Consider the following 14619-nt stretch of genomic DNA (forward strand, 5'->3'; position numbering starts at 1 on the left):
GCTTACAGGTTCTGGGCCTTTATCAAAGAAAGCTGTGGCAGGTGCTTACGGCAGTGAGCTAGAGGTAAGAACTGAAGCAGAAGCAGGAACACTTGGCTCTCCTGAGTTTTCCAGACACCCTTCGCACACAGCCCAAACCCACTTGCCCAGAGACGGCACCACGCGGGTGAGCTTGACCCTACTACATCAGTTACACTTAGAAAATCCCCCACAGACATGCTGGAGTGGCAGTTCCTCACTAGAGAGGCTTTGTGCAGAGGAATGTCTAGGTTTGTGTCAAACTGACAGAAATTATCAATGACAGGAGTTGAGCTGGAGCTTGAGAGCATTTGGCTCTCTCTGTTTCCGGGCTTCGGGTACCCTGTGACCAGTTCCCTCCTGCAAGTCTGGACTCCCCTGCCATAATGGATGGTTACCTGCAACTGTAATAATTGTTAACGTACTTTTTATGACAGTGACAGGGAAGAAAACTAAGATGCCAGAAGGTATGCCCTTGAAGAGGATAATGGGGCTTTGGATCATTCACCTCTTTCTTTGTTTTCCAGATACCATGCATGAGGTGAGTAAAGTTTCTTTCACAACAGACTTCTGCTACCTCACCACAGTTTCCAAACAATGGGACAGAAAAAAGTATCAGAAACCATGAGCCAAAACAAAGCTTTTCTCTTTTCAAGTTGATCATCTCAGGTATTTTTGTCACAGAAACAGAACAATGACTACAGGTTATTGAATATTTCTTAATTTGCTGTGTAAAACAAGAGACGGCCTTGTGGCCTAGACACATGAAGCATTTAGTATTTTGCTAATAGCAAAATCTTATCTGTAAATTTTGCCGTCATCTTTAAGGCGGTCAGCACCCATCTGGTTTTCATCAGGGCCACACAAGCATGGTTTAGCTCTTGGTGACACTACTGGACCTCTTCCACCCCTTCCAACATCAAAGACATCTTCAGTAAAGGTCAGAAACAAACATGGAGGGCAGCAAAATGGAAAAGTTTCCTAATAAAGTTGACAGAATTGAAGCAGTGAGGGGTCACTGTCTCAAGACACACTAGGCATCAAAATGCCCACACATCTCCCTCAGGAGGAGACAGCAAGCAGAAAGATGACAGGCAGAGACTACATATGGAAAACAAGTCAAAGGAAATTGTTCAAGAGAAAGAAAAACAGTGACACAATTGAGTGTGTTGTATCCCCACCAACTAAGGAGACAGATGTGGTCATGTTTAGACTTGGCACATAGAAGTAACGCAGAGGCCAGATATGATGATAATTTCTCTCTCGTCTGCTATAAAACCATCTTTTCACAAAGTAGTTAACGTATTTCTAATTGGTTTTACAGCTGAGTCTATCTTTCAATGGTTTATAAAAAAAATATTGAACTTAGGTGGAGGCAACCAAGAATTAGGCAGCCATCTATTTGCTGACGAGCTCTCAGCAAATAGTGACTTTTGGCAAATATTAAAATTTAAAAATTCAGAAAAGGGACTAAAGAGTTTTAAAGAGCACTAAAAACCTCTTCAATGCAGTTCAGGGATTGGGGTCTGTAGGAAGGCTTCAGCAAGCTAGAAAACTGCTTTTTATGAGATCAACCTTTTATTTGGTTTGGTTTGGTTTGGATTTTCTTTGTGGAGCCTTGGCTGTCCTGGACTGGCTTTGTAGACCATGCTATCCTTAAACTCACAGAGATCTGCCTGTCTCTGCCTCCCCAAGTGCTCAGATTACAGGCATGCGCCACTGTGCCCAGCTATGAGATATGTCTTTAAGAGAGAAAATGCAGCCTCAAAAAGGAGTAGAAAGAGAATAACAAAGTCACATAATTAACTGAGGCTGCATCCTCAAGTAAATACACACCTGGACTTGCTTATTGCTCAAATTCAGCACAAAGTGATACACGTAAGCACATCTAATCATGGATAATATGTATATCCATATGCATGTGTGTGTGCATGCCACACATATATGTTCACACACATATTTTCAAAAGAGGTTGAGTGGATATCCCACTCTTTGAGCTAGTGATAGGATCTTTACCACTCTCAGATTTGAAAGACTTCTTTTTGTTAAGACGTTTCTTCTTTAAGGACTGTGGAGGAATAGCAGTAATAGAGCACGTGTCTAACATGTATGAAGTATGTTCTATTCTCTCACATTGGGCAAAACTCTCTGCCCTCCTCATGTCATTCTAGAGAATGGGATGGTTCAGTCCTGTAGGTATTTGGATAGACCAGGCATCACAGCCAGTAGCTACTCATGTCCAGAAGGTCATACAGAGTTGTGGAAAGCTGAGCAGGAGAGAGGAGTGAACACTGGAAGCTAAGATCTGGGGAGTGCATCCTCTATCAAAAAGAAATTACACTTAAATTAAAATTAGTAAAGCCTGCATTTCCACCTGAGATACCCTTAAGTTTCCTATGTATTTGCAATTCCCAGTTTACAGGATTATTTATTAGCACCAACCCCTCAACCAGTCCATGAAACTCTATATCAAGTTGATATTAAATTCTAGAATCAAGTGTGTGGCTTACCTGACAATATAACCTGATTCAAATGCTGAGGGTTCCAAACTTGATTCCCACTCAAGTGGTTCTTCAAAAACAAAATTTGCTTCTTGGGGGTAGTTATATCTAAAAGACTCCACAAACGTAATGATTTCATTCAATAATGACTCATTCAGAGGGGTCAGCTCCAGGTTTCCATTCACATACCCGGTAGCCGACCACTGTGCCAATCTGGTCAGGGCCACGCCCATGCCGCTCTTGACAGTCTGAGCCAAACTCAGAACACACACTACAGCAAAAGAGAAAGAGTTAGAGGTTTCCACACTGTTGAGATTTTGTGCTAGTACAGCCCAACCTACACTCTGCATTTTTAACAGTCTAACTGCTCTTCCATGCAATAAAACAGCTAAGCATGACTACACAAAACCGACATGTATTGAAGGAGTTTCCAGTATCAGCCTACCCTAAAATTAATAACATCTTTCTAATTTCCAAAAAACCAAGAAAAAGACCAGCTGGACAGGACGCTTAAAAAAATTCAAGAATGGAAAAACAGAATCAGAGGAGGTTGGCAGTAAGAGCGTTGCTTGCCAACTCTGCCAGAGGCTGGGGGTTTGAGTGAGAAACGTGCACTTGCTCTGAGCTACACATTATTTAGAATTAGACAATTAAATGAAGCCTGTTGCTCTGGCCCTCTTACTGTCATAATATCAGCAGGGGGACACTGAAGGCAGGCAAGCCCTCTCCCAAGGGCTTGAGTCCCTCACATGCCTCTGGGGTTAATTAAAAAATAGGATCAAAGTGTGACTGAGAATTGTCATTTTAATTTTTGATGAAAGTTAATATAGTACACATGCTTATTCAGGGCACCGAGGAAGTCCTATATTCTCTGTTCATAAATCATGCGCAAAATATAAATATTACTTTCTTAAGAGTAAGTGTGACAGCTGTAGGAACAGGGTCGAGATTTTCAGCCTATTTTTAAACTGGTTATTTAATAATAAACTGGTTATTAAAACAGTGTAGCAATAAAATTTAAAACAAATCCAAATAAAAGGAGGACCCTAGGGAAATTGCTCCATCCCCACTCAGACAGCAAATGGGATAGACATGAGAAGAGGGAGGGAAAAAAGGAACAAGACAGGAGCCTACCACTGAGGATCTCTGAAAGACTCTACCCAGCAGGGTATCAAAGCAGAGGCTGAGACTCATGCCAAACTTTGGGCAGAGTACATGGAATCTTATGAAAGAAGGGGGAGATACAAAGACCTGGAGAGGACAGGAACTCCAAAAGGAAACTATAACAGAACCAAAAATATCTGATCCCAGGGGTCTTTGCAAAGACTGATGCTCCAATGAAAGACCATGCATGGAGATAACCTAGACTCCTTGCTCAGATGTAGCCCATGGCAGCTCAGCCTCCAAATGGGTTCCCTAGTAAGGGGAGCAGGGGCTGTCTCTGACATGAACTCAGTGGCTGGCTCTCTGATCACCTCTCCCTGGGGGGAGCAGCCTTACCAGGCCACAGAGGAAGACAAGGCAGTCAGTCTTGATGAGATCTGATAGACTAGGGTCAGATGGAAGGGGAGGAGGACCTCTCCTATCAGTGGACTAGGGGAAGGGCAAAGGGGGGAGAAGCGTAAGGGAGGGTGGCATTGGGAGGAAATGAGGGAGGGGGCTGCAGCTGGGATACAAAGTGAATAAACTGTAATAATCAAAAAATAAAAAATAAAAAAACAAATCCAAATAAAATGTATTTCACTCTGGCTAGACAGAAATTAATCTGTAAAAGGGGGTCTTTAAAAAGATGAGTTTATCTGAAAAATTAAATGAGAACAAAGCAAGAACTTATTAGCAATGATAGTATTGTTTAAAGATCATCTGTGGTTTTGTCATGCCATTGACCTTCTCTCCAGAATAATACATTGTAATAAAATTAAATACAAAATAAACTGAGCTTTTCTCATCACCTGCCATTTTAACAAAGGCTTTGAAACACCAAATGGTGGGGATTTTATTTTCTGTTCCATATTAAGGTGTGAAATCTAGTAACAGGACTTGGGCTCCTCTCTCCAGGGACCGTGTCACACTGGGAAGCAGGACGGCAGCAGTGTGGACATGTCAACTCACGGCTACCAAAGAACAGGAAGAGAGGTTGCTGGCATCTGGGGATGCATGCCAAGGATAGAAATGCTCTCCTCGGGCACAGGAATGCCCAGCAGGAAGGACCTGCAGGCGCCTGGCATCTGGAAAACTTTGGGTAAGCGACACTGCAGCCTAACGTTTCCCTCTGCTTGAGGAAAGCCACAAAGCAGCTTGCGTGTGCATCGGCCATCACATGATTGGAAATCATAGAAATGAAACAGAAGTTTGCACACTTTACCCTACACAGAACTTTAGTGTGAAATCATACTGTGACAATAACATCAGGCACAGGTTTTAAGATGCAGACTGACGCGCTGCTGTCAGCCGGAGTCTGGAAACATACCACGTTTGGGTTACCCATCCCAGGCTGGATAACTCTCTAAACTTTTCCAGAATGATGGTACCTTCACAGAGCATTATTAGTGTTTAAAATATTATCTATTTTAGATTGTCTATCTTATATTGTCTATGTAAGATTATTTTCTCTACTCTTGGATTCAAAATACCGAAGTGTCATTATAAGATATTTATTACAAAATCCAGGTGTTGTAGAAAATCACTTCCCTGTGTATGTCTCTGGCTCTCTCTCTCTCTCTCTCTATCTCGACACACACACACACTCACACACTTACACTCACACACACACGTGTAGACACACAGGTATCACTGAAACAAAATGTGATGTACAGATTTTCCCGTGATTTCTTTTTTCTATAGCTGATTGATAAAAAAGTGCTTTGGTGTCAAAAGTGTGAGCATGTGTGCCTGACACTTTAGTTTTCTAGTGTTCTGAGAATAAACAAGCAAAAGAAGTGTGCAAATGCTTCATCTACTTCAGAGAAGCTTCACTGGGCGCTCTGCCCATGTTAAATTGGTAATAACCTTTGCTTCAGAGCGTGTGCACGCAGCGTCGCGCCCCTTCTTTCCATCGCTGTTTATGGTTTTATAGATTACACGAGGACACGGCAGCCGACAGGCAACACCATCGCGACCTCTTAGAAGACAGGTTAAAAGGAACAGAGACGAGCAGAAAGTTCTTTGGCTCATGAGGAATTTTTTTATAAAAATAAACGTTCAACTCACATTTAAATCTATGCAGATTCCTTTTCCCAGTCAATGATGAGGAGCCCAGAAAGGACTGAAAGGCCTCTATTGAGAATTAGCAGGAGGAGGAAGAACACCCGAGAGCCTGAGGCTGCTGCGATGATCTGGAAAGCCAGAGCAGTACTTGCAGGTGAGAAAAGAGAAGAAGGGGTGTGTTCAAACAAACAACTAGGACTGTTTATCAGGACGGTTTCTCCCAGCCCATCACCGCCACTCCATTAATGCTTTCACCTTGAGAACACGGCTACAGCCAACACACGAAACATATCCGTATCTTTGAATTAATGTTTCCAGGAAGAGTTCAGAGTTACAAAGGAGCAAATATGTATGTTTCTGTGTGTGTGTGTGTGTGTGTGTGTGTGTGTGTGTGTGTGTGTGTGTAACAATGTAATATCTAATTGCTAGTTTTCTCGACTCATTTAATAAAACTTTTCTTTTATGCTAAGCTCCAAGCTTCCCTTATCATTAACAAAACGCAACAGTTTTGGAAATAATCAACTCAGTTCTTCCGGAAGCTATGTGAAATCTCAAGTGTAACGTCTGTGGCGAGCCAGGACGTGGGTGGCCCACTCCATGCGTGGCCACTCCGTGCATGAACAAGGCGCTCGGGGAACCCCATGGAAAAAAACGAACTTTAGCGCTGGTGTGAGCACGCTGCAGTTTCACTAGCGACCCTGTAGTCTGGACGACCAGGGCGCCTGGAGGGCGTGTTACAAGCTCCAGTCCCTGCCTGGTTGGAGGCAGAGGTGAGCAAGAAGGTCAAAGGCGCCAGGAGGCCAAGAGGAGGGCCAGAGGGGAATCCTGTCCTCAGACCGGGGAGGGACAGAGGGACGGAAACACAGAGCGGGGCTGTGGCGGAGGCCAGGAGGTCGCCGGGCAGCTCCGGGACGGGAGGTAGGGAGGACCCGAGCGGGTGGGAGGGGGCGGAGGGGGACTGGAGGGGCTCTGGGAGGGTGGGAGACGGACCCACCCCGGAGGGTTGGAGGTGCACCACCGAGGGACGCAGGGAGACGGGGGAGAGACGGGAGGAGAGGGGAGGAGAGCCGAGGACAGCGGCCAGGAGGAAAGCCATGCGCGCCGCCGCGGCCACTCACCTGCACGGTCGCCTGGCGCCCGGCCCTTCCCCCCCCGCCCCCGCACGCGGTTGCTAGGACACCCGTAAACACCCGCCCTCAGCCCGGGGAAGGAACGTGCACGCCCCTGCCCCGGGCTCCCGTCGCGCCGCTGCCCCGAACCCTCTCCCCCGCCCCCACCCCGCCCCACCCCCACCCTGAGCGGCCCATCCCCGCGCCCTGGAAACGTTCGGATCCCGCCTGCCCCCCCCCCCCCCCCCGCGGAACCCCACGGCTCATGCGGGCTCAGTCCAGAGACTCGGGGTGGGGGTGGGGGTGAGGGTGGGGGGTAGCTCCGAACACGCCACAGAAAGCGCTCAGAAAGAAGGTGTTAGAGCGTTCTGAATGGGGCACAGGCTTCCGGGCAAACGCATCCTAAGCACTGAACCAGTCAAACCCCCCAAAAGCAGCATCGGGGCCATCTTAGGGTAGCCAGAGCTTGCGGGTTTTTATTCCAGAAGTAGCGGGTCAGACTCTCCGGGCTGAGCACGTTCAACAGCAGCCTCCCGCAGAAAAGCCGCAATAAAACCCCTCTTCCACCTGTGAAAGAAAGCAGAGCCTTTGTTCATTGAAATACATTTTCCTAAGAGTCATTCTATTTTTAATTGTGTGTGAGTGCAGGGGCTAAAAGGGAAGAGAGGGTCTTCAAGAGCTGGAGTTACAGGCAGTTAGGAGTCCTGGGACTCCAGACTCTGGCCCTCTGCAGGAGTGTTACCCCGTTGAGCCCATCTTGACCCCACTTGTAGACACTCTACCGGAAAGGAACCCCTGGGGGCTTAGCCAGTGGAAAAAGACAAAGCCAGTGGCAGATCGGGGGTCGACAGTATATTCTTTTAGGGAGCAAGGTGTGCGGAGACAGTAAGTAGATGAATTACAGCGCAAAGACATTGAACAGTTCCTGGACTGATTGCCCAGCGTCAAAAGGGCAAAGGGGCATGCCACGGCTCAAGTCCAGACCCCTGGAGACGGTTGCTAGAGAAACTTAGTCCTGAGTTCCTTTCTTTAGAAAGCATCAGTGTTGGGGATGGAATGTTTTAGTCAAGGGACCCTTCACCTGCAGAAAGATCTAGATTAGACTTCGCTACACCCGTCGTTCCAAGAAAGACTTCCCCGTAACTCGTCTGTGTCTTGTCACTTGTCTCCCAGCACTGCCAGAAGACGGCAGAAAATGCTGTTTCCCTCAGCTGTGTGTCCCCAAGACCTAGGCGTGTGACTGAGCACAGGGAACAAAGTCGCAACATCACCTAAGAAATGTTGGCCTGTGCCTTGACTCCGAAGGACAAGTTGCTAGAAAGGCGAGGGTCTGGCGTATCGGATAACACTGAAAGCGCCTGTCGGAGGATTCTAAGCAGTTGTATTCCCAGAGTGACTGCTGTGCCGGGACCTTCCTGTGCGGCCTCCACCGTGGACTGTACTGTAGAGCAATGGTTCTCGACCTTCCAAAGGCCGTGACCTTTCACAGTCCCTCATGCTGTAGAGACCTCCAATCATAAAAGTATTCCATTGCCACCTCACCACTGGAATTTCCCCACTGTTATGAACTGTAATGTAAATATGTTACATGATGCAGGACTAGGTGGCTCCTGTGGGAGATCGCAGCCCGCAGGTTGAGAACTACTTGCTGGAGAGCCTGGGCCACAACCCAGCTCTGTCCCTTGGAATGTGAGACAAAGATCTCCTGTACTGTAATTACTAAAAAATAAATTAAAAAATTAAAAAAAATTTTTTTAAAAATCAAAACTATAAGGAACAAGAAAGGGGAGAACTATGTGGAAGGGAAACCTTTTAAGTACTCGCTAAAGATGAAATCCTATTACCTATAGGAATGAAAGGGTTCTAAATGACAATGGAATGCGATAGAATTTTAAGGACAGTGCATCTGAACTAGAAAAGCAGCAACAACTAAGTATATAGGATTCAAAATGGCAAAAAAATAAAAAAGATAAAAAAAAAAGAGTAGATATGTGTTCAAAACCAGACAAGGATTGCCATGGATATGGCTGAGAGGAAGTATGGCCACTTGGGCTGAGGTTGAGTCTCATGGGACAAGATCATTTCAAAACAGAGGTCTTCAGAGGTGTGAGCAGAAGTCTCCAGAGCCTGCTTTCCCTTGCAAAGTGTCTTACTTAGGGCTTCTGTGGTGGAACACCACGACCACCCTGAACACCACGACCCCTTGGGTGGGAAAGGGTTTTTTGAGCTTACTCTCCCACATCATGGTTCATCGTCAAAGGAAGTAAGGACAGGAGCTCAGGTGGGGCAGGAACCTGGAGGCAGACGCTGATAACAGAGACATGGAGAGGTGTGGTTACTGATGTGCTCAGCCTGCTTTCTCTCAGAACCCAAGGCCACCGGCCTAGGGATGGCTCCCCCACTATCAATCACTAATTAAGAACATGCCCTGCGAGCTTGCTTACATCCTGACCTTATTGAAGCATTTTCTCTATTAGGCTTCCCTCCTCTCAGACGACTTTAGCTTGTGTCAAGTTGACATAAAACTAGCTAGCAAAGAAAGAATCAAAGGAGTCCAGCCTCATCAGTCTCACTGTGATGGCCGTTATTCCTTGTTGGCATACACTGAACACCAAACCATGGTTTAGAAGTGAAATTGCTATTTCTCCTTAGCGTCAGACCTTCTAGACACCCAACAAATGCTTTTTAATGCTAACCCGTGCTGGGCGCTACTCCACTGGGCATTTGGTCTCTGGTCAAATGGAGCTAAAGAATCAACTGTGATGAGCAACAGACCAGAACCACTATAGTAAAACCTTTGTTTGGCTGTACAATTGATGCTGATTAGCTGGAGCTGAGAAATTAGGGCCCAAAATTCTGCCCAAAACATGAACAATAGCAAGAGTCCGGTGATCTCTAGTCAGTGCTCCAAAGCAGAAAAAGATTGCTGTCGTGACACACAGCATGCAAAGATAAATGATGAGAAAAGGGCAAATGGGTGGGCGCCCTTCATTACATGAGCAACCCAAGCCCAGGAGAAGAGCAGGACAAGGCTTATTCAGGAGAAGAGCAGGACAGGGCTTATTCAGGGAAGAAGGGGAGAAAGGGAAGGGAGAGGTTTACTGAAGGGCCTTCTGTTGTTTGCTTGCAGTTTTGGTTTAGAGATGGGATTTCTCTGTGTAGCCCAGTCTGGCCTCACACCCAGGAGTCTCTTGCCTCTACCTCCCCGGTGTAAGAATTGCCGGTGTGCACGACCACAGCTGTCTCAACAGGAAGATTTTAAGCGAGGAGTGGGATGTATAATATGATCTGTGATGTCAGAAACAATTTTGTTGGGCCTGGGGATGTAGCTCAGTTGGCAGAGCATTTGCTTTGCATGCAATAAGCCCTAAGTTCAATCCCCAGCTCCCTATAAAACCAGCATCGTGGTGTATAACCAGCATCCCCCTGCTGCAGTCCCTGCAGACTTTTTACCTGACACCTTCTGGATTCCCTTCCCGCTATGTTTTCCTCTGCTCTCTAAACAAGTGTCTCCATTCTGACCCTCGTCTCAGGAATCAGGCAGACTACAATGTCTGTGGTCAGCTACCACTGGCCGCCATCATCATAAACCTCTGTCCCCTGCTAGGCCACCACTGGCACAGGCTAAATCTGACCTTCAGGAAGCACTCGTATGCTTTTCTTGACACACCGCCTCCAGTGGAGCCCAGGTTTACCCTCCCACTATAGAAGTCTCTCCACTGCTCGTTCCCGGAGCTCCTGCACCCAGTCTCTCGTTCCTGGACTCTACCCTCCAGTTCCCTCTAACTTCTTACTATTGCTGTTCAGAGGTGAAATGTCTCCCACGGTCTTCTGTTTTCAACATTTGTTCCCAGGTTTTGTGGCATTGATTTTTGTGTCTATGGAGGTAGGCCCTGGCTGTGGAAGTATGTCCCAAGGAGACTTGGAAGGTTGTATCTTTCACTGGCACCACAGCTCTCATACTTCCTGGCCTGATGTCACATGAGGACAGCTGCTGTTACAGAAGCCCATCAGCGTGAACTGAAGGCCATACTCTCTTTATTGTGATGGACTCTCCGTCAGAGACCTTGGGCCAAAGGAAGCCCTTCCTCTTTTACGTCGTTACTGTCAGGTATTTTGGTCACAGTGGTGACGCAGGTAATTGAGTTTTCCAGTTCAAAGATTTACAGTTTCACAGTCCACAGTTATTCCTCACTCTGGACTTAGTTGTCTATCGTATTTCTGTTTGTTTATTTATTTGATTGGCTGGCTGGTTTGGTTTTTAGAGGACATGATCTTACTGTCTATTTCAGCATGACTTCAAACTTGCTGCCATCTTGCCTTGGCCTCCTGAGTCTGGAATTATGGGGATGTCACCATAACTGGGTGCCTTTTGTATCTTGATGTAGTGAAATAATTCTACAACTTATTTCTTAGGTATGTGTTCAAACTGTGGACAATAACTCAGAAAATCAGTAACATACATTGCTCTTGAGAGACAATGGTTGGGGAAGAATTTTTTAATTTAAATACATCCTTATTTTTTGACATGTCGCACTGACCCTATGTTTCTGTAGTAAAACTTTTAAATGCTACAAAGACAGTAGATACATAACCTGGGTAAATAGAAATTATATATTAATTAAACTCAGGCTACATGTCAAATAACTAGTATATAGGTTATTTTATATGACTCAAACAAAATGGTTTTGATTTTAAAATAAAATTGAGTAATTAATTGGCATTTGTGTTGAAGCAACTTCATGGGTAAAAGGCATTTCCCCATCTCCATCTAGCATCTCCATGTTCTGCAAGAGGAAAATGTGAACAAGAAAATTATCCTCAGCTTTGCACTGTTTGGAGATGGTGAAACTTTTAAGATATGAAGCCTAGTGGAAGGTCATTGTGGTGATGCTGTCAAAGGGGACTGTAGAACCATGATTACTTTCTCTGTCACTTTCTGAGGTGATTGGGTTTCCTCTATCCTGGCAATATGTTCCCTCACCACAGTCTAAAAGCAATGTGACCAGGTGACCATGGAATGAAGCCACCAAAATGTAAGGTAACTAAACCTTTTCTCTTTTTGATTTGATTATCTCAAGCCTTTTATTGTGGCAGCAGAAGGGTAATACAATGGGGAAATATTTGTTCCCCAAGAAGTCGTGGTAAAGGTACAGATATGTAGTGTAACTATGTGTCTTAGGTAGGTTTTATTGCTGTGAAGAGACACCATGACCGAGGCAACTCTCGGTCATGGAAACTCAAGGAAAAGATTTAAGTGGGGCTGGCTAACAGTTTCAGAGGTTTATTCCATTATTATCACGGTGGGAAGCATGGCAGCTCCCGGACAGACATGGTGCTGGAGAAGGAGCTGAGAGTTCTACATTTTGAACAACAGGGAGCAGAAGGAGACTGTGTGCCACACAGGGCCAAGCTTGAGCATAGGAGACCTCAAAGCCCGCCCCCACAGTGACATACTTCCTCCAACAAGGACACACCTTCTAACAGTGCCACTCCCAATGGGCCAAGCACTCAGACCACCACACTATGAAAGCAAAAAGAATTATTAGCAATATTAATTCAGTCAGTCTGCCAAAACTCATGTCAGATGCGTCCTCACCACGGCTATCATCTCCGTTACATTTGGCCTCTACCAAAAGTATCTAGAATGAATAATAGAGTTAAGAGCTTGATTTTTCTTCTATGTGGCTAGAGAGAATCTAATGGGTTAAGAGTACACACTGCTTTTGCTGAGGACCTGGATTCAGTTCCCAGCACACATCATGTGCCTCACAACTCCCTGTAACACCCACCGCAGAGGCTCCAGCATGCTCCTTGGCCTCCCTGAGGCCACATACACTAGGCATGTACTCCTACAGACACAGACACAGACATTAAACCCACATTCATTTCTTATAGTCAATCTTTTCAAAATAAAAGTATGAAATCTAGTTTATTCTAAGCTCCTTTACTTTAATACAAATATAGAATACTGTAACAAAATTTGAAAACCCTGTGTGTTAAGTCACGGATATTTTGGGTGTTTTTAAAGTACAAACTGAGAGCAAAGCACACTGGAATGCAAGCAAGGTCATTTGATACAGAAAATTTATGGTCTAGCCAAGTAGTGATTACTCCAGAAACCCTCACGGAGAATAAAGGATTTAACGTGAGACTTGATATTTTGGAAAAACAAACCAAGGATTAATAATATCCGGGTGATGTCTCCCAGTATCACCAAGGGAAGCGATGGAGACTTCTCGGGAGAATGGCTTCCAGATGCACAGTAAATCATGCATCTACGCCAAACATGGCTCTGGGAGGCTCTTTCTTATTTTGAGAAAAGAAGCATTCTTATGTGACTAGGTGCATTTCCCCCTTCAACTTTGTAGTACTATTAAAGAGGTAAGAGCCAAGCCCATTAGCCTTGCCAAGTAGTGAAAGGATGAATAAACTATGCAATGAAAATTAGTTTTGCCCCTCAATGTGATTCATTCATTAAAGAAATAAGCATGGTAATGTTCATGGTAAAATTATCTGTTGACTTCATTGTCTAAAATTTATCCTAATGTCTAGAATATAATGGATGTAATTATCCCGGGAGAAGGATAATGATAAAATGGGAAGTAGCACAAAGGGAGCCCTGTGACACTGCCTGTAGAAACGATCATAAATATATAATTTTTAAAAACCTGGGGACTGGAAATTTATATCCTAAACCATTTCCATTCATCCATCCTTCTAAGAGGTTCAAGTGTCCCCAGAGTGGAGGTGCCATGTCCCGGTGGCCTTTGAGGTCTTAAGTCATTTTCCCCGATGGACTCCATCTTGGATCTCAAGACTCAACATCTGCCAGGACCAGCTAACATTAGAGACAGCACCAGAAAGAGCATTTAGTGAGGTCACCAGCCTTTCGCTTTCCAAGCTGAAGCCTTCCTTCTCCATCCTGTGTCACCTGGCAAGTCTTTGTTCTTGAGCGGGTTTTTTTTCTGTGAGGCCTGAGGGCGGAAAAGAAACACAACAGCAAAAGAGCCACAAACAAAACGAGTTGCTAAGGGATGCAGACGGAGCCTATTTAGATGGGCTAGAATGTGAACTAAACTGTGTGTGCTTGCTGAGGAAAATTCTTCTTAATCAGTTGAAGTTCCTACAGAAAGCACTAAGCACAAATGGACTATTTGGCAGTTTCCACAGATATTAAGTGCTTAAAGTAGGGCAGAGGGAGAGGAAGTCTAAATGAACCAAATTAATCTTATAATAGTCTGTTTCCTTCCTAACTAGCTAATCAGAGGAGCGTAGGCACAGAAACACAGATTAAAAAAACATATGCCACAGAGCTCTGCTTGCCGTTTGATGAAGACACTTTCTCTTCCCTGGGATTGATTGGCTAGGTGCTGTAGTAGTGTCTCTGGAGCACACTGGGCGAAGGGAGCAGTGAGACTGTTTTTTCCTTCCTGTGCACAAGTGTCTGCTTCTGTGACTTCAGTAAACCGACTCCAGATTAGCTAAGATCAGGTTTGGGTGTGAGAAACAGACTCCAAAAAGCAGGGGATTTCAGAGGAGAGACACTAATGACTCACAATGAGCTGTGACCAGCTCAGGGATGACAGTCAAGCACCTGAGGAAGCCTCTACACTGCAGCCTCTGTGTGACCCAGCCTTTCCCCTAGCCTGCTCCTTATCCAGCTACCAACACCAACAGGGATGAGAAAACCACGAAAGGGAAGGGAGCGAAGGGGAAGGGAAGAGAGGGGAGGGGAGGAAGGAAGGAAGGAAGGAAGGAAGGAAGGAAGGAAGGAAGGAAGG

The 14619-nt window shown here is 45.4% G+C and overlaps 1 protein-coding gene across 1 annotated transcript in view; it reads right to left on the bottom strand.

The window, feature by feature from the left end:
* Odad2 (outer dynein arm docking complex subunit 2) overlaps positions 1 to 2752 on the bottom strand; it is a 146391-nt gene extending 143639 nt beyond the window's left edge. The window contains exon 1 of the mRNA XM_055629327.1: positions 2529 to 2752. Within this exon, the coding sequence (XP_055485302.1) occupies positions 2529 to 2752 (224 nt within the window). The remainder of the gene's footprint in view (positions 1 to 2528) is intronic.
* Between the last annotated feature and the right edge of the window lie 11867 nt (positions 2753 to 14619).

This window comes from Psammomys obesus, unplaced genomic scaffold (genome assembly GCF_907164565.1).
Source record: "Psammomys obesus unplaced genomic scaffold, mPsaObe1.curated_primary_1811, whole genome shotgun sequence".
Taxonomy (NCBI): Eukaryota; Metazoa; Chordata; class Mammalia; order Rodentia; family Muridae; genus Psammomys; species Psammomys obesus.